The sequence below is a fragment of the Prionailurus viverrinus genome, chromosome A1 (assembly GCF_022837055.1).
Source record: "Prionailurus viverrinus isolate Anna chromosome A1, UM_Priviv_1.0, whole genome shotgun sequence".
NCBI lineage: Eukaryota > Metazoa > Chordata > Mammalia > Carnivora > Felidae > Prionailurus > Prionailurus viverrinus.
In genome coordinates, this window is record NC_062561.1 from 47,828,441 (window position 1) to 47,849,370 (window position 20,930).

Here is a 20,930-nt window from a genome sequence, read left to right on the forward strand (position 1 = left end):
AGAACACCAGTGCTTATTCTTGGGATCAGAGATCTCTCATACAGTTTCAGGATATTAAAAAACTAACCAACCAAGACTTACTCTACTAGACGTTGATACTACATACTTCATACCTTACTTGGTTAATAACACTTTATTATGAGAAGTAAAATAGATCTGAACCAGAATTATTTATATTGAAAGTAGATAATGTTTCATTTTTTAAAATTTGCCTATATCAAAGACTTCTGAGTTGCCGTTAGGAAAATTACTTTTAAGTCAAAAAAAAATCATGTAATATAAAAACAACTTTTACAACAACTTCCCTTTTCCCAGATATCTTTACCTACAGTGGTACCATTTTTTTTTAAGATTTATGCTTTTTCTTTTCTTTTTACATAAATGTGAGTATCCTTATATGATTTTAGATATATTCATAGTACATGTCTAAATATGTATGTTAAGTAATGAGTCAAGTTTATATATTAAGCTTATTTTTATTTTTATTTTTATTTTTTGAGAGAGAGATAGAGAGCAAGCCAGAGAGGGGCAGAGAGAACGGGAAACAGAATCCCAAGCAAGTTCCATGCTCTAGCACAGAGCCCGAAGTGGGGCTCAAACTCAAAAACTGTGAGATCATGATCTGAGCCAAAATCAAGAATCAGATGCTCCACCAACTGAGCCACCCAGGTGCCCCAAGTTTATATGTTTTAAAGAAACACATTAGAATATATGGATCCAAAAGAGAATATCCTCTACTAAAACAGGCATATTTGGGGCCCCTACACTTTTCCCAGCCATCCTGGCATTGCTCAGTAGGGTTACTTCATAGTCCTTGCAGCAGCCCTTAACTGTAAAGGCCTTATTCTCCTTCAAAGATATATTTTGTTTTGAAAATTCAGAGTAAAACCATTGCATTAGGTGGGCGAATAAACTGGGTGCTACTATTTGGTGTGAAAAATGAGGTAAGAAATTAGGGAGAATTTAAATGTCTAACAATAGAAAAATACTCAACGGAAAATTATGGGGCCAATACTACTTATGAAAGGGGATTAGAAGCATAGAAGCCTTTTAAGTTCTATCAGTGAAAACAAGGACCTCAAACTATATGAAGGTATGATTTACATATATAATGTGCATAGTAAACATTTTATGTATGAGAATATCAAAGATTGGTGAGGATGTGGATAAACCATATTTCATACACTTTTGGTCATGTTTCAATACTATATGGCTACTTGGAGAAAATTGGGTAAAATCTATGAAAATTTAAAATCCTTTCACCTAGGGGCACCTAGGTGGCTCAGTCAATTAAACGCGTGACTTCAGCTCAGGTCATGATCTCACTGCTCGGCTCGTGAGTTCGAGCCCCATGTTTATGCTGACAGCTCAGAGCCTGGAGCCTGCTTCGGATTCTGTGTCTCCCTCTCTCTCTGCCCCTGCCCGGCTCATACTCTCTGTCTCTGCCCCTCCCTAGCTCATACTCTGTCTCTCTCTCCTTCAAAAATAAATAAACATTAAAAAAAAAAAAAAATTAAATCCTTTGACCCAACAATTCTACTTCATGATCTCTCTCCTAGAAAAACATTTACTTGTGCATGGGAAGCATCATTTAGGATAGTCTTGAAAGCACTGTATGTAATAAAAAAATTGGAAATAATCTGAACATTCATCAGTTTAGAATTAAATAAATGGATTGAAATTAAATAATCTGTCTGCATTGTGATCACCTCTATAGCAAATGAAAGGAATGAGGTACAGACAGGGAAAGATCCCAGAACATATTCTTAAGTGAAAAAAAATAATTTATAGAGTGAGGTACAGACAGGGAAAGATCCCAGAACATATTCTTAAGTGAAAAAAATAATTTATAGAGTATTTGTGACATGATGCCATTTTTTTAATAAAAAGAAAAAAGAGACCGATATATCCTTCTGTGTATAATACATGTGCATTGTTTTAAAAAAACTCTGGAAAAATACACAGAAAACTGGTAACAGTGTTTATCTCTAAAAGGAGAAATGAAGTTGAGAGTGGTGATGAAAAGGTCTTTAATTGTTATTTGTAATATTTGAAGCTTTCACTCTGAAGAATGGATTTGATAAAGTACTTACAGAATTGAAGATAAATTTGAAAATTTTTAATTGTGCAGAAAAGATGAGAAGGAAATATATAAAAATTTAAACAGCAGTTACCATTATGAGCTTATAAATGATATTTTTCTCCTATTATTATATAATCAGTACAAAAATTAAAAAGACATTTTTAAAAAGACACAGGTTATAAACAGTGAAAGGACATTTCTTATGTAGCTTATTAATTACCTAAGTATAAAAATGAAACAGTAACAGAATTGTTTGTTCAAATAAGTATCTATTTCCTAGCCCTATAAAATAGTTGCACTCATCCTGATTATCACCAGTTCATTTTTGAAAACTGGGTCCTCTTTCTTTTATTTATTTCTTATTTTTTATTTTTTTAGAGAGAGAGTGCATATGCACGTACACACGCACATGATCAGGGGAAAAGCAGAGAGAGAGAGAGAGAGAGAAGAGAGAGCATCTTAAGCAGACTCCACACTCAGCACAGAGCCTGATTCAGGGCTCAATCCCACAACCCTGGGATCATGACCTGAGCCAAAATCAAGAGTAGGATGCTCAACCCTGAGCCATCCATGCTCCCCGCCTCTTTCTTTTAATTGCAATTCATGTAGATTAGACTCTCTAATAAATCCATTAGTGTAGTTTTGGTGCATAATTTTAACTACTGGTTTAAGTTACCAAGTTTCAAATAGGAGTGAATGACTTCTTTTGCCTTCATATATTTGATATCCTATCTCTTCTTTAAACAGAAAGTGTCTATATTATATAAATTTTAAATATGATGCATGGCCCGTAAATGTTTTCTTATTAATCAATTAGTTAAATTCTAAATACAGGTTTTAGTGAACCTAATATGCTTGTCTTTACTCAAATATCACCTTAACAGAGAAATGCCTTCCCTGCCCAACCTCTTTAAAATAGGACCACCACTAATATCAACATCATTCCCTATTCCCTCACTCTACATTATTATTATAATTAGAATTTATTAGCATTATCACCCTCCATTTGTTTATCTCCCACCATTAGAATGTAAGTTCTTTGAAGAATAGTGATGCTATTTGTGGTTCACTGGTACCTAATAATTGATACCTAACACAGGTGCACAATAAATATTTTTAAGTGAATTAGGTATTGATGAATGAAATATTTTGGTTAATGCAAAGTTAACCCTATATAAAATAGCAATTTTAAAAGAAGAAATTTAAAATATACTTTTGTAAAAAGAATCATGTCTTCTTGTACCTCATACTCCGTATGCTTTAAATACGTAGTTGGTAGAACACTAGTTAATGTTCTATTAGACATAGATCTATAAATATATACAGATACATAATGTTGAGAACCAGAAAAAAAAAAACAAAACATTAGACATAATGGAAAATTTAGTGGTTTTGTATCTTTAACCTAAGGCAGTTAGCTTTTCCTCAGCCACAGAAGCAGAAAATCCAAAGCAACAGTTTTATCCCCCATTCTTAATTCAAGTAAGTGAATCTTAGAGTTTGGTTAATTACTCAGTAATTTATCCAGAGGCATTTTGAACATGTGATACAGGTCTAGAAATGCGTGTGGTACAAGTCTAGAAACACAACCAAGGGGCGCCTGGGTGGTTCAGTCGGTTAAGCATCCGACTTCGACTCAGGTTATGATCTCACGGTTCGTGGGTTCAAGCCCCGCATTGGGCTCTGTGCTGGCAGCTCAGAGTCTGGAACCTGTTTAGGATTCTGTCTCTCTCTCTGTCTTTCTCTCTGTCTCTCTCTCTCTGCCCCTCCCCAGCTTATGCTCGCTCTCTCTCTCTCTCTCTCTCAAGAATAAACATTAAAAAAAATTTTTTTAAAGGAAAAAAAAAAGAAACACAACCAAAATTCTCTGTAAAAAGAATGAAAATGAGTCTTACCCCTGGGAATTAGAAATAGCAGGCACAAAACTAGTTAAGGTATGGATTAGTTATTAGCTCCACCAAAATGAGTAATTTGAAAAGGAACTGAACATCAACTCACTGAGGCCTTATTAACAGAACAAGCAGAAAGAGGAATCTGAGACAGCAAAGTAAAATGGGATTTGTAGCCCACCTGTGTGGGCAAGATGGCTTCTCAGGTGGTTAGAGAGGTCAGCTTCTGCCCTTGTCAACTTCCATTTCCCACAGCAAATTCCACCAAAGCCTTCCTATCTGGAGACCCGGGTCCCATCTCTGTTTCAAAGCACTCCTCTTACATGTAGCAAGTTAATCAGCAGCCTCAGCCCCCTTGGCTTGTGATATTTAGAATTAGATTATCCCCCTCGCACAAAGGATGCAGTGGTCCAGTCATATGACTGTTTGCTCCCATGTCTTCCTCTGAGCCCCACAGTATATTCTCTGTATTGACCCAGACTACCTTTCAGTCCTTTCTCTCAGTTAATCTGCCTAATGCCTGACTCCTAAAAATCCTTCCCTGAACCCTTGCCAGTAACCGGAAATCCTATTACTTTGCTTAGCTTCTTTTGCCAATCTTCCTTGTGCAGGTTTTACTTCCTGTACTCTTTCTCTGCACACAGCTGTCCTCTGGCATGCAGACAGATGCTTGCCTCAACGGTTGCTCCGCCTTCCCTCCAGATTGAACAAGCTTTCAAAATTTCTTAATGGAAGGACCACTTCCTGGTCCTGGTGATTATAGGAACCTCATGACTGAATACAATCTATTTTGGATATTTTGCCTTAGAATGGCTATCTATCAAATGAGATTAGATAATGATTCCAAATCAATATCCACTTTTAATATCCGGATAGCCATGAACATTTTGTGGACAAAATTCAAAGATCAGTTGTTGCTTCTTGTTGAAAAATAAAAACTGAGTTTAAATAAAAGGTTAATAATTACATAGGTCCTTCACCATTTTACCCAATGATAACCTTGTTGCTAGAGTTGGGAATAAGTCATATACACTTCTTGGCTTAATGCATCGGAGTATAATGCGCAAAACCTTCACCGTAGTGTGTATGTTAAGTCTGCTCATGTAAATACTGTTATAAAAACCTCTTGTTACTCAGTATTTTAGACAGTGCTTTTGTTTAAATTCATTCTCCCATTTCTGAGGATTGACTGCCACGCTCCTCTCTCCCAGTTATTTCTCAGGGTTGCAGAATTTGCTGTGCTGCTTGGGGTGAATTGGCCAGGGCCTGAGGGCACTTCCTAGGGGTCAGCAGGTTGGCAGCTCCCTATTTAATAGGTGGTTTTCACCTTTTCACCTTTCTTCTCCTCATATGTCCAGCTTAAAAATCTGTTGTAGGGGCACCTAGGTGGCTCAGTCGGTTAAGCATCCAACTTCAGCTCAGGTCATGATCTCATGTTCATCAGTTCAAGCCCCGCGTTGGGCTCTGTGCTGACAGCCCAGAGCTTGGAGCCTGCTTTGGACTCTGTGTCTCCCTCTCTTTCACTGCCCTTTCGCCCCCACTCACGTTCTCTCTGTCTCTCTGTCTCTCTGTCTCTCTCTCTCTCTCTCTCCCCCTCAAAAATATATAAAAACATACAAAAAAAATTTTTTTTAATCTGTTGTAGTGTATTCCATAAGAGCAAATAAAATTAATTCTAGGACTTTATATTACTGTTTTTTAAAGTAGTGTGTGATATATGGGTGAGTCTTATGAAAACTGAAAACCCAGTTACAAATGTAGCGTAACCTAGCTAAATTGAGGCCTGGGATGAGATCATTGTGAGGATTCTTGAAGATTCTGATTATACTTTTAACTTTATAGGAAATTAAACCTCTTAAGGTAACTGTGCTGAATTAGAATGTCAAACATAAGGTTGTTAACATGTGAATAATAATGACTTAGTTCAAATAAGATGTTCATATTATGAGGATAAGATGAGAAGTCTGAGTCAGCAAAGTAAAATGTGACAGGTTACATTAGCAAAACACAAAGCGGGAATTACCTGAGACTGAGACTGTTAGGCTGTGCTCTTGTCCTGGTCCGTTCCTCACTGCTGGAACTGCCTCTGCAGCTCTGATGCTTCTTCAGCATCGTCACAGTTCACTTTAATAAATTAATTATTACACAGGCATGATGATTGGAAGCAGATTCTTTCATTGTACAAACAATGTAGGAGTAGACTAGTCCTTTAGAATTATCATTTGACTTACAGAATTATCAATTTATTAAACGTAGTGCTCTCAAATTTCTCAGAGATAACTATTGTTTTTTTAAGTTTTCAATATGGGGGGAGAGTAATAGTGCTGAAAGTAACTTTCAAGTGTTGGGTAATAAATAAGAACAGGTGGAGCTAAAAGCTAAGGCTTTAATTTCCTATTTGGAGTTAGCATTGATTACCTACAATGTCTTGAATCCATAAAAAGGCAGACTTTGCAGTTTAATCTTTTCAAAGCAATTTTAAAGATCAACATCACATTCTAAATGACTTCACTAGAATTTTTTTGTATAATGCAGTCTAGTGTCTTCCCTAGTTTAGCATACAAAATACATACTGATTTCTCACACCATATACAATTATATTTATAAAACCACCTTCCCCAGGGAGTATTTTCACGTCAGTAAAATGTTGAATTAATAAGTGTTTGAGTGAAAGATTTTTTTTTTGCCATTTCATACCTATGAGCATGGCTATAATAAAAGAAAAACAGATAATTATAAGTGTTGATAAGGATGTGGAGAAATTGGCACCCTTATAACTGCTGGTGGGAATGTAAAATAGTCCAGCCACATTGGAGAGCAATTTGGCAATTCCTCAAAACTGAGAAATAGGGTAGCTATATGACCTAGGTATATAACCTATTATTTTCCTAGGTATATAACCAAGAGAAATGAAAACACGTTTACCCAAAAACTTAACACACAAATGTTCATAGCAGCATTACTCATAATAGCCAAAAAAGTGGGAATAACCCATATGTCCATCAACTGATGAATGGATAAACAAAATATGGTATATCCATACAATGGAATATTATTCAGATATAAAAAGGAGTAGAATACCAATTCATGCTACATCGTGGATGAACCTTGAAAACATCAGCAAACCACATATTATACGATTCCATTTATATGGAATGTCCCGAGTAAGCCAATCCATAGAGTGAGAAACTAGGGCAGTGGTAGGCAAGGCTTGGGGAGAGAGAGGAATGGGGAGTGATTGCTAAATTGATATGAATTTCTTATTTGGGTAATAAAAACATTCTGTAATTAGACAGTGGTGATACACAACTTTGTAAATATACTAAAAACTAAAAAAAAATGAATTGTATACTTAAAAGGGTTAACTTTTATGGTGTATATATTATGTCTCAATAAAAAATTTTGTCAATGTTTGCTTATCCATACAAAGAATATTTTTATATACCTATAGTTATACATATCTATATATAACTTCTTATAATTTTCTTCATATATATATATGTGTATATATATGTATATACATATATATATATACATATATATACATATATATATATAAGCTTTCCCAAAAAGTTAAAAAGTTAAGCCCACAAGCTGACATTCACCTGAAAGCCTTCCTGTATATTAAATCATATGTACCAGTATACATTGACCTTCCACCAATTTGAACGCCAGGTGTTTTCATCAAAGCTAAAAGAGTGCCAAGGGTGAAGTAGCCAGGAGCAAATACCTACTACCTGTCTTCTCTGATTATACTTTGAATGTTATTGTTATTGTCACTTGGTAAAATGACCTTTGAAAAGCTTATCTGGTCTCAGAAATGTCAGTTAAGAATATCACGTAGTAGTGGAAAGATCATTGCCGTAGAGTCAAATATAGCTGGACTTCAATTTTTTTTCAACGTTTATTTATTTTTGGGACAGAGAGAGACAGAGCATGAACAGGCAAGGGGCAGAGAGAGAGGGAGACACAGAATCGGAAACAGGCTCCAGGCTCTGAGCCATCAGCCCAGAGCCTGACGCGGGGCTCGAATTCACGGACTGCGAGATCGTGACCTGGCTGAAGTCGGACGCTTAACCGACTTCGCCACCCAGGCGCCCCTGGAGTTCAAACCCAAACTGAAATGTACTAGCAGCTTCTGCCTTTTAAAGAAATTCTTCGACATCTCTGAGCCTCAGGTTCCTCATCTGGCAAAAAATCCCTAATAGGGTTGTTGTAGGGATTAAATGAGATACCCTGAATAAAACAGACTGTACTCTCTGCTGCTTCCCTGCCGTACATATACTCTTATTTCTTCACTCTATGATGGTTCCCATCCCAAACATTATACACTCCGCCCCCACCCCCACCCCCATCACAAACACACGCACACACCTATATAAACCAAGTTATGTCTCCCTCCTTCACATTCCCATTGAACCTAGGGATTACCCTATTGAAGCACTTGCCATACTCTATTGAATTTTCATGTTTATTTGCCTATCTTCCCCAGAAAGCTAACTTGTTTAAGGGAGGGGGGGACATTTTGTCTACCATTATATATACATTTGTCTAGCATAGTGACTAGCTGAATAAAATATTTGAATAAATGAATTTTAATAACATATCTAGCATTGTATTGGATTCATAATAGCTCCCTAAGACAGGATAATGTGTCTGTGTTTTCCTCTCTAGAACATAATCATCTTGAAGCATTTTCAGATTTATAATATGTGGTGATTTATATATGGAAAAGGCTTTATTACTAGTTAGACCTATGAAATGAAGCAACTGTTCCTTATCTGTGTGACAATAGACTACTTGTTATACATTTTGTACATTATTTGTAATTTGTACATTCTGTTTTCCTGTAATATCTGTATGTATATATATATATATATATATATGTATACATGTATACATTTACTAACTTAGAATTTTATTTTCTAAAAGTCCTAAGAATTTGCAGCTCAGGGTGCATATTTCATGCTATCCTCCATCTGACATTATTTAGACTTAGAAAGAAACAGCAAGCTTGGAAACAGTTTTGCTGTAGATTTAAGAAGACCTTCGAAATATATAGAAATTAAATCATTTTAAGCAATATAATTGAAACTTACTCTTTTTTATTTTAAATGTCTTACAAAATATTAATACTAGGCAATAATTATTTGGGGGTGGAAAGGATAAAAATAAAGGAACCATAGAGGTGGTTTAATTGGTGTGTTTTGTTCTCCAGATTTATCATATTTCCATACATATGGCTATCTAAATTATTTACAAGAGCTTTGCTGAATAAATATATGTTATTAACTACATAATAAGATGGGAATATAGAAAAAGTAGATGTAATATTTATGTTTATATAATCATTGCAGTTTCTGTACAGTCTTACAATCATTCTGCTTCTTTCAGGTACAGAGAACTACAACTTAGTTCAGAAAGCAAAGTCACAGAATATCTCCATCAAAGTAAATTAAAATCTTTTGAAAGTGAGCGTGTTCAACTTATACAGGAGGAAACTGCAAGAAATCTCACACAGTGCCAGTTGGAATGTGAAAAATATCAAAAAAAAATAGAGGTACATGTACAAACTTTTCTTTTAAAATTAGCATAACATGGGGCGCCTGGCTGGCCCAGTGGTAACATGCAACTCTGGATCTCAGGGTCGTGAGGTAGAACCCCATGTTGGACATAGTCTAATTTTAAAAAATAATAAATAGCAGAGCATAGCATGTGAGCTCAATTAGTACAAGGTCTGTATCATGTCGAGCTTTATTTTACTGTAGGACTTAGCCCTATCCTGCACGTGCACGCAACGTGCATGCACACACATGCACACACAAGATAAATATATTTCAGAAATATGTGTACCACAAAGGACTGGAATTGTTAGAACACACAAAAAAAGAAAAAAATCTCATCCACTGTAACAACCAAAAATATATAATTACTTGTAATAATTTTAATAGGAATAGTACAGAGGCTATTATCAAGAAAAGCATTCAACTTCACTAATACATAAGAAGAAACCCCATGTTCCTGGAAGGCGATATTCAATATTACATATTTTTTTATTTCTATCAAGTAATATTACTTGCTAGCATGCTCTTTTTTAACTGAACAAAGTAATTATGTAATATAACTAGAAGGAAAAAAACAAAGTAATCAATTTTTGAAGACATTGATAAAAAGAAATAATGAGAAGAAATACGTATCACATTTTGAAATGCATTCTGAGGCAAGAACAATTAAAACCCACAAAAAAAAGTTCATAAGTGGTATCAAATACAAAGCTCAAGACCCATAATCACATGAATTTAAGAATATATTCGTTGTAAAGCTTATTTTGCAAATTACGGGGAAAGGTGGATTGGATAACAAACAGTGCTGTGATAATCATTTGAGTATTTCGAGAAAATAATTACTTCCATATTTCACACTGCATATCAGAATAAAACTCAGATGGATCCTATGTAAATGTAAATACAGAACTATAAAGCTATTAAAAGTAAATACAGATGAAATTTTAGATTATGTCTGTCTGGGGATTAATCTGTTGATCTGTTGATTAAAAGTAGGGGAAGAAACCATTTAGGAAAAATAAATGAAGACTGAAAAATAATACTTGTGTTATGTAGGAGAAAGGGCTTGTGTCCTTACTTTTGAAAGGTCTCTTACCAAGAGAACATACCTTCTTCCTCTTCTAGAGACTAGGTAGAAGGATTGTACTCTTTCCAAGAAAACACATGAAAATTGTTGAGAAATAGATGAAAACATGTATTCTCCCTAATAATGAAAGAAATATAAATTTAAACTTTTTTCTACCTTTACCTAGGTCTCTTTGTTGTTTTCAAACTGCTGGCAAGAGTACCCTTAAAGGGGGAATCTCATGCGCTTAGAAAATGGAACCTCTCTTGGGGAGGATAGTATGGTAACCTGTGTTAACGTCCTTAAAAAACTGATCCAGTAATTTTATTTTGTTTATTTATTTTTTTAACGTTTATTTATTTTTGAGACAGAGAGAGAGAGACAGAGCATGAATGGGGGAGGGTCAGAGAGAGGGAGACACAGAATCTGAAACAGGCTCCAGGCTCTGAGCTGTCAGCACAGAGCCCGACGTGGGGCTCGAACTCACAGACCGCGAAATCATGACCTGAGCTGAAGTCGGCCGCTTAACTGACTGAGCCACCCAGGCGCCCCTGATCCAGTAATTTTAAAGGAATTTTACCTGAGGAAATAAGAGGGTTATATTAATGGCATACTCGCAGCACTAAATATTACAGTAAAAATTGGAAGTTATTTATTCAAATAATAAACAATTTACAGTTGGTAGATTTTAAACTCTATATTTTGCTATATTCATGTATTATATGGTTACATGTAATAATATTCCTGAATATTTTAGATTTGTGGAAAATGCTCATTTAAAAATTTAAATGAAATAGGTATAATAATGTCATTAACATGATTAATTAGCTAATGATGTAAGTTTTCATTACAATAATGTCTCAGAGATTACTTTTCTGGGAAGTATTCTGACAAGTAAAACTAAGATTAACAAGATAAAGGGTCCCAAAGAAAATAAAGCCTTAGAAAAAATGTAAAAATGATATTAAATACATATATATATGTAAAGAAACAGACAAATTATAGATAGTGTTTATTGTTTACTTCTAAAGCAAACCAGTGTTCAGCATTTAGTACTTTTTCAAATATATTATTCAGGAACCTACTGCAGTCATAATCTGCAGCAGCAGATTCTCCCACACATTTTCAATTTGACTGAATTAGATCAGCTCTGATTTGGAATTCATCTTTTGCAAGTTATTGTTAAAATTTCATAATTCCTAGCAAAATGCCTTTTTTTTTTTTTCCAGATTGGATGACTGCTTAAGGATGTGTGTTGGGGCAGGTGGAAGGGAATGAGAGGTATATATAGGAAGAGAGGGAAGCAGTTCTCTCTCTCTCTACTTCTGAAACAAGCATTTCACTAAACAATACAACACACAGTGCTGATGTTTACTAAACCATTCTGTTTTGTTTTTTTTTTAACCATTCTGTTTTATTATTTTTAGCTGGTTGCAATCTGAATTGATTTCATGACCTCTTAAAGGTTACAACTTGCAATATGAAAGCCAGTCTCCCATAGACCTCTAGCCACTGGGTTGGTGAATGCAGCTGACTAGCAGTTGTTGTTTTTTGTGTGTAAGGGTTATGGAGAAACACCTCTGTAAAAAATACTGTTTTGTTTTGTTTTTCAAGTTTATATATCTATTTAGAGAGAGAGAGAGAGAGAGAGAGAGAGAGAGAGAATCCCAAGCAGGATCCACACTGTCAGCACAGAGCCCAACACAGGGCTCTATCTCACAAACCGTGAGATCATGACCTAATCCAAAGTCAAGAGTCAGACACTTAACCAACTGAGCCACCCAGATGCCCCCAAAAATATTATGTTTCTAAAAACTATTGATAAAACTGAGGCATTAGGGGTATTTCTTACATTTCCTCCTCTGTTAAACCTAGGAGTCTTGAGAGGATAGAGATTATTCATTTATCATTGTGTCACCTACACCTAACACAGTGCTTTGCTCATAGTGAATGTTCAATAAATAATGAGTGAATGGATGGTTTGATGAATGTTAGTATAGCACTGTTGTTAGAATCCATTTTTCTGAAGAACCGGAAGGTATTTCTAAGACCATTCTTATTTATAATGAATTTGGGGGAGAAATAATCTTATAAAGGATAAAGATTATTTTATTCATGCACTTTTCTATGGCTTTTACCCAGTATTCTCATTGATTTATAACTTGGCGACTATTTATTTTACTTTAATTATCAGTTGGCAAAGCCTGCCAAAACACTGGCTTTATATTTTTATCTCTTTTTATTTATTTATTTTTTTAATGTTTATTTATTTTTGAGAGAGAGACAGAGCACAAGCAGGGGAGGGGCAGAGAGAGAGGGAGACACAGAATCCAGAGTTGGCTCCAGGCTCTGAGCTGTCAGCACAGCCCAACGCAGGGCTCGAACTCATGAACTGTGAGATCATGACCTGAGCCGAAGTCGGACGCTTAACCGACTGAGCCACCCAGGTGCCCCTTTTATGTCTTTTTAAAGCAGTCATTGACCTACAGTTTTGTATTATCATTAATTTTACATATAATTTTATATAATTCTGTATTATTCGATTATTTAAAGTAAAGAAATAGCCACTGTGAAAGCTTAGTATAAAATGGATTTCTAAAAGCAGCTGATCTGTTTTGTGCATTCGTGGTCAAACTCAAATGTTCATATATTGGTTTTTCCTAAAGAATCTTTAATATAATAGCCTGCCATAGGTCCAGTAATCAAGCTTTTTTTTTTTTTTTTTTGGCTTTTCAGAAACAATAATAAGTTTATTTATAGAAACCACTCAGGCAAATCCATAGTAAAAGAGAATTCTCCACCATGGAGTCCAGAGGTGTTGGTTATTTCTGGGGATCTCTCCTCTGTTATGAAGAGAGAATTTTAAATTACATCTCTCAATTTAATAGTATTTTTTAAATCTTAAAATAATACTTTACGAAATATCCCATCTTCCACATTTTGATTATCTCCTGCAATATCCATTTCTGCAGTTTTGCCTTCTGTGGTTTTTGTTGAAGGAGTTGGAATACAAACAAATAGTATCAGCTGTGCTGTGGGAATAGTCATTTAACAACGTCATTACCGATACTCTCTTTTGACTGTGGAATTAGTGTCATCAGCCACCAAAGTCTTAATGAATTATTACATCTCAGTATAATAAATTCTATGAAAGCTCCAGATTATTTCACTGTCTAATAATTTAGTTATAACGAATTAATAAGTCTCTAGAAAACATATTCCCAACTGACAAGAATGAAGAAGAAATAATACTAAAAGATGAATTTTCTTCTGTTGATCCAATCAGGGACACTAAAAATCATCCTGTAATTATCATCATTATTCCCATGTTATTCTTTCTTTATCCCCCAAAGGAATAAGTTTGGAGGGTGGGAGATAATGTTTAAGTTATTTGAGTGGGAAATTTTGATGAAAATAATTGAAGGAAAATAAGATAGAATAGATTAAGGAAAATTAAATTGTAACTTCTGCTTGTTAAAACTGTAACTAAATCTTTATCTTCTCCTTTTTCCACATCAAAGAAAGCACACAATCATGTACATTTGTTGAGATGAACTTTGTGTCATTAAAGGAAATAGGTTGTGTTAAAAACTGTTTAATTATAGATAATTCAGAGTAATTAGGCCAGCGGATCTTTATTTCTATGCACCATTTAATACAAAGTTCTCATAATTCTTATAGCAGTAATGATATTTTTCAAACACTGTGTTCTAGGCATTCTGCTAAGCACTGTGAATTTATTATCTTATCTAATCCTTCCAACAATGTTTTGAGGGAGCCCTAGAAAGAATAATTAATTGCCTAAGATCTGAAACTAGTAAAGTGTCAAAGCCAGCATTGAAACCCAAATCTTTCTGGCTACAACCCATATTCTTAACCATAATTTTCTGTTGCTTTTAAGGAAATACTACATTACTTATGCTGTATTGGAAAGCAAGTGTAATACCACTCCATAATTTAATCTTTGCTAGTTAGTAAACTTTCTAAATAATTGGAATTTAAGAATTAAAACATTTCCTTTGTCATTAGAAACGTCTCTTTTTAAGTGAATTCGTTATCAACATAGTGATTCTTTCAACAAATCACCATTAAAGAATGTAGAATTTTTTTGTTCTTACACAAAATAACTCCAATTTCCATGCCTTTTTAAATCTTTTTTAATAATTGTTTAAGTCCTTCCTTTCTATATAAAGGCATTTTCTGATACTGCCCCAGGTGGCACTTCATATGTCTCATCTTGGTTTGTTGCTTTGAATTTATGATTGTTCAAGAAGCCAGAAATCTTATTACAGCCTTGGTAAGCATAGATGAAGTAAGCTCTGATGGAAAACTGAAGGGTGAGTGTATCGTTTTCACACCCAGTTTTCTAAGCTGCAAGCCTTTTGCCCGTTGCTGCAGTTGCCAAATAAATGACCTCCAGGTAAGAATAGCATCTGTTGCATTTTTTAGTTCTAACAAGCAAATGCTATTCTTATTCCTGTAACTATTTCTAAGTTTTAAATTTGTTGTTTATTCAGTTCATGCAGTAAAGTGGTTCGTAATTTTCAGTTACAAACAACTGAGTTATGTACCTTAGAAATAAATGTAGCTTCCTCAGTTATCTCAGTTGAGCTACTTTCTCCTCATATTTAAATCATTAGAGGAAAAAATTCAAAAGGCATTTTTGTGTCAACATTTTTGTCTTAACTGTTAATCTTTTTAATTCTGCCTTTGCAATTTTTTTCTTCCACTATTAGGTTTTAACTAAAGAATTTTATAGTCTCCAAGGCTCTTCTGAAAAACGCATTACTGAACTTCAAGCACGGAACTCTGAGTATCAGGCAAGGCTCGACATTTATGAGAGATTGGAAAAAGAGCTTGATGAAATAATAATGCAAACTGCAGAAAGTAAGTCGCCCACCACCTCACACACACAGCTTTTTTTCTGGCAGCACAAGGAACCTGGTATGGTTTCTAAAAACACTAATATATTTCTTTAAAATCCAATTGGTAACTTTTGAAAAATATGTATTTTATATTTTAATAATTAGTTGATCTCAATTTCAGTAGTTGGCATTTAAAAAATAGGTTGACCATATGGGTGGCTCAGTCAGTGTCTGACTTCGGCTTAGGTCATGATCTTGCAGTTCCTGGGTTGAGCCCCATGTCGGACTCTGTGCTGACAGCTCAGAGCCTGGATCCTGCTTCAGATTCTGTGTCTCGTATTCTGGCGTTCTCTCTCTCTCTCTCTCTCCCTCTCTCTAAAAAATAAATAAACATTAAAAAACCATTTTTTTAAAATAGGTTAACTACAGTAGATTTTATCTTTTCATTTATTTAGTTCCCTCATTGAACAATTAAATGTTTACATGTGCCAGGATATGGGTCCATGGAGTTCATGTGATAATTCTTGCTAGTCTAGACCCCTGGAAGAAACAAGCATATTAAAGATAATTAAAGTGGTGAGATATGTGCTGTTAGCAAGAAATAGTCATTTTGCAGTGGAAATACAGGAGCGGTCATAAGTTAATTCTACCTTTAAGGTGAGGAGTACAATACCTAAGAGGGGAGATGACTGATGCTTTAAGTCTTGAAAAATAGAAATTTATTGAATGTACTGTGTTGTAATCCTTGACCTTTAATTTATATTTGTTTCCTCTTGTTATGCTAGCTTCCTTTGTTATCCTGGATTTAAAGGAAATATTTTATTTTCTATTTTTATTTTTTTTAAGTAGGCTTCCATGCCCAACATGGGGCTCGATTGAGGTCGTGACCCCGAGATCAAGAGTTGCATGCTCTACTGACTAAGCCAGCCAGTGTAAGGGAATATTTTAAATTAACCTTTCACTACTGACTGAGATATTTGCTACAGCACATTATTTTTGTTCAAAAGTCAGAAATGTCAGGGGCATTCTTATAAAAGTGGACTTAAACTTCAATTGAAGCTGAGGTTGAATTTGAATCTGTTTCGGGCACATTTTCTGGTAAAGGCTATGTTTGTTATATTTGTAGGCCAATTGAAGGAAAACTTACTTCGGGGCGCCTGGGTGGCTCAGTTGGTTGGGCATCCAACTTCGACTCAATTCATGATGTCACCTTTCATGGGTTCGAGCCCTGCGTCAAGCTCTGTGCTGACAGCTCAGAGCCCGGAGCCTGCTTCAGAATCTGTGTCTCCCTCTCCCTATGCCCCTCCGCCACTCACACTCTGTCTCTCTTTCTCAAAAATAAATAAACTTTTTTTTTTTTTAATTTAAAAATAAAAAAGGAGGGGCGCCTGGGTGGCGCAGTCGGTTAAGCGTCCGACTTCAGCCAGGTCACGATCTCGCGGTCCGTGAGTTCGAGCCCCGCGTCGGGCTCTGGGCTGATGGCTCGGAGCCTGGAGCCTGTTTCTGATTCTGTGTCTCCCTCTCTCTCTGCCCCTCCCCCATTCATGCTCTGTCTCTCTCTGTCCCCAAAAAATAAATAAACGTTGAAAAAAAAAATTTTTTTTTTAAAAATAAATAAAAAAGGAAAACATTTCATTCCTATCATTATCTTTTTTCCACTTTTAGGGTCAGTATCTGATAACTGCAACAGTTTTCAAATTTGTCCTCAGTTTCTTTGCTGGAGTTAGAGTAATCTTTTTTTTTTTTTCAACATTTTATTTATTTTTGGGACAGAGAGAGACAGAGCATGAACGGGGGAGGGGCAGAGAGAGAGGGAGACACAGAATCGGAAACAGGCTCCAGGCTCTGAGCCATCAGCCCAGAGCCCGACGCGGGGCTCGAACTCACGGGCCGCGAGATCGTGACCTGGCTGAAGTCGGACACTTAACCGACTGCGCCACCCAGGCGCCCCGAGAGTAATCTTTAGAAAATAGATTTGATTGTAGCATACACCTGCTTTAATACCTCTGTGTCATCATCTTTAGACAGCATAAAGTCATATTCCTTAGCATGACTTTATTTATACACTCTCTTTATAGTTTATGCCTTTCCATTTCCTGTCATTGCATATTATTTGAAGTTTCCATATACTCGTATCTTCATAACTTTGCATATGTCCCTCTGCCTAAACAAATCAGGAGTAGAGCAGAACTTCCTCAGTCTGATAAAGGATATCTACAAAAAATCTACAGCTAATATCATACCTAATGATGAAATATTAAATGCCTTCCTGTTAAGAGATAGTACAAGGCAGGATTTCTATTTTTATAACTTACATTAAACATTGTAATGCCATTTAAAATATTTTTTATATTCCATTTATATGGAAATTAAGGGGCCTTTTAAAAGGCCCACTTTTAATAATAACAGTACACACTTACTGGAATGACTGAAATTAGAAGACTGGCTATAGCAATGTTAGTGAGAATATAGAACAACTGCAATTTGTTATAAAACCAAACAACCTATCCAGTAATCCAGCAATTCTATGTTGATGTATTTTGCCCTAGAGAAAAGACAGCATATGCACACAAAAGGACTTATACTAGGATATTCACAGGAGCTATATTCATAATCATTAAAAACTGGCAACAGGCCTAGCAACTATCACAGGAAAATGGCTAAACAAACCATCACACATTTTATACTGTAGAATACTACTCCGCAATAAAAACAAACTACTGATTCCTCAACAACATGGATGATTCTGAAAAACTTTATGTTTAGTCTAAGAAACCTTTCATGACTAAATTTATATAAAATTCTAGAAGAGGGAAAACTATAGTGGGGAAAAAAAGCAGAACAATGTTTGCCTCTAAGGATGGTTGTCACCAAAAATTAACTGGGAAGAAAGATATTAGGGAACTTTCCAGGTTGTTGGAATGTTCTGTATCTTAATAGGGCTTGTGTTACACATGTGTGTATATTTCTCAGAACTCATTGAATGGTAGAATTAAGATTTGTACCTCTTACCATATGTAAATTTAATTTTTTTTACCATATGTAAATTTAATTTTTTTTAAAAAAACTATAAATATTGAACTGTAGCTGATAATATACGTGTTGAATTGTTGAGATGAGGGGCAGATATCTGCAGCTTATTTGGAAATATATCAGAGGCACCTGGGTGGCTCAGTTAAGCAGCTGACTTCACCTCAGGTTCATGAGTTTGAGCCCCATGTCAGGATCACTGCTGTCAGCACAAAGCCCTCTTCGGATCATCTGTCCCCCTCCCTCCCCCCGCCACCCACTCTCTCTCTCAGAAAAATAAATAAACATTAAAAAAAATTTTTTTTAGGGGCGCCTGGGTGGCGCAGTCGGTTAAGCGTCCGACTTCAGCCAGGTCACGATCTCGCGGTCCGTGAGTTCGAGCCCCGCGTCGGGCTCTGGGCTGATGGCTCAGAGCCTGGAGCCTGTTTCCAATTCTGTGTCTCCCTCTCTCTTTGCCCCTCCCCCGTTCATGCTCTGTCTCTCTCTGTCCCCAAAATAAATAAACGTTGAAAAAAAAAATTTAAAAAAAAAAAAATTTTTTTTTAAATATCAAAAAAGTAAGATAGATTTATGGGTGTATACAGTGATGGACAGATATGTGATAAACTACATACAATGCAACATTTAATTTAGAATCCAGATGTTGAGTATATGGGTGAATGCTATAGACATCTTTCATCTCTTCCACATGTGCAAATATTTTCTTAGTAAAATCTTTAGAAAAAATACAAAAATAGAGTCACCTGGGTGACTCAGTCAGTTAAGCATCTCACTTTGACTCAGGTCATGATCTCACGGTTTGTGAGTTCGAGCCCCGCATTGGGTTCTGTGCTGACAGCTCAGAGCCTGAGCCTGCTTTGAATTCTTTGTCTCCCTCTCTCTAACCCTACCCCCTACCCTCTCAATAATAAATAAACATTAAAAAAAAATTTTTTAATACAAAAATAAATTTTTTCTATGCTATCGTATAAACCATCTTCAAATCATCTTAGAATAAAATATATTTACTTATACTTGGAATATCAAGAAAGTAAGTTCATGTCTATATGTTCACAATGGAAATTAGAATTAGAATATTCCTTGTTTCTTTTTTAAGTTTGTTTATTTACTTAGAGAACGTATGTGCTCTGTCACGGGAAGAGGAGCAGAGAGAATCCATGCTGACAGTGCAGAGCGTGTCCCAAGGCTTGAACTCACAAACTGGGAGTTCATGACCTGAGTTGAAATCAGGAGTCAGACACTTAACTGACTGCGCCACCCTGATGCCCCAGAAATTAAAATGTTCCTATCCTTATTTAAAGAATACTTGTTAATGAAAACGTCAAAGATATAGTACAAAACATTCTTTTTTAGTACTACAGTGGGTATGATTTTCAAAGGGTCACCATCTAATACAGAAAATTTCACCTGATATGAAGAGGGTTAGACTTCATTTGTTAAGATGTCACCATGTCAAATGACATAACCTATTCACACTTGAATTGCCTTTTATAATTAAGTATATTATTTGGATTTTTGAGGAGTTTAGTTTTCAAAGACCTCATCCATTTGTTAAAAATAGTATTGACTAGGGGCACCTGGGTGGCGCAGTCGGTTAAGCGTCCGACTTCAGCCAGGTCACGATCTCGCGGTCCGTGAGTTCGAGCCCCGTGTCAGGCTCTGGGCTGATGGCTCAGAGCCTGGAGCCTGTTTCCGATTCTGTGTCTCCCTCTCTCTCTGCCCCACCCCCGTTCATGCTTTGTCTCTCTCTGTCCCAAAAATAAATAAACGTTGAAAAAAAAAAATTAAAAAAATAGTATTGACTAGAAACTAAATAAATTCAAATATAAAAAGAAAACCAGATTTCTAGTTGTCAGATTCTAGAACCTGCTGTCCATTTCATCTTACTTGTAACCTCTGCTAGGCATTTGTCACATTTCTCAAGACTCTTCTCTTGCTTCTCGAATCACCTGTCTTTGATTGTTTCTTCTCCATTGCTTTTATTGTCTCTTGTTCTAGCTAACTCTACTGAATACTTCACAAGGGTTTTCCCATTATCCTCTTCAATTTTTACTTAACTTACCTACTCTCTGGATAATCCTAGCCCTTTCCACAATTTCATTTATTGTCTGTAGGCTAATGTTCCGTAGATCTGTAAAGAGTTCCTAGAGTCATTAAAAATTTAACATTTCTCGGGGCACCTGGGTGGCTCAGTCAGTTGAGCGTTCGACTTCGGCTCAGGTCATGATCTCACGGTCCGTGAGTTCAAGCCCCACGTCGGGCTCTGTGCTGACAGCTCAGAGCCTGGAGCCTGTTTCGGATTCTGTGTCTCCCTCTCTCTCTGACCCTCCCCCGTTCATACTCTGTCTCTCTCTGTCTCAAAAATAAATAAACATTAAAAAAAATTTTTTTTTAATTTAACATTTCTCACATTTATTTTTTTTCTTCTCTCTG

The 20,930-nt window shown here is 35.8% G+C and overlaps 1 protein-coding gene across 8 annotated transcripts in view; it reads left to right on the forward strand.

Annotated features, from left to right (window-relative positions):
- Positions 1-20,930, forward strand: part of PIBF1 (progesterone immunomodulatory binding factor 1) — a 208,321-nt gene that overhangs the window by 104,376 nt on the left and 83,015 nt on the right. For all 8 annotated transcript variants that reach the window (XR_007150468.1, XR_007150467.1, XR_007150471.1 and 5 more), the window contains exons 11-12: positions 9,367-9,532; positions 15,339-15,489. Coding sequence is in view for 5 of the 8 variants with exons in the window: in XM_047850739.1 (XP_047706695.1) it covers positions 9,367-9,532; positions 15,339-15,489 (317 nt within the window). In the remaining 3 variants the exon portion in view is untranslated. The remainder of the gene's footprint in view (positions 1-9,366; positions 9,533-15,338; positions 15,490-20,930) is intronic.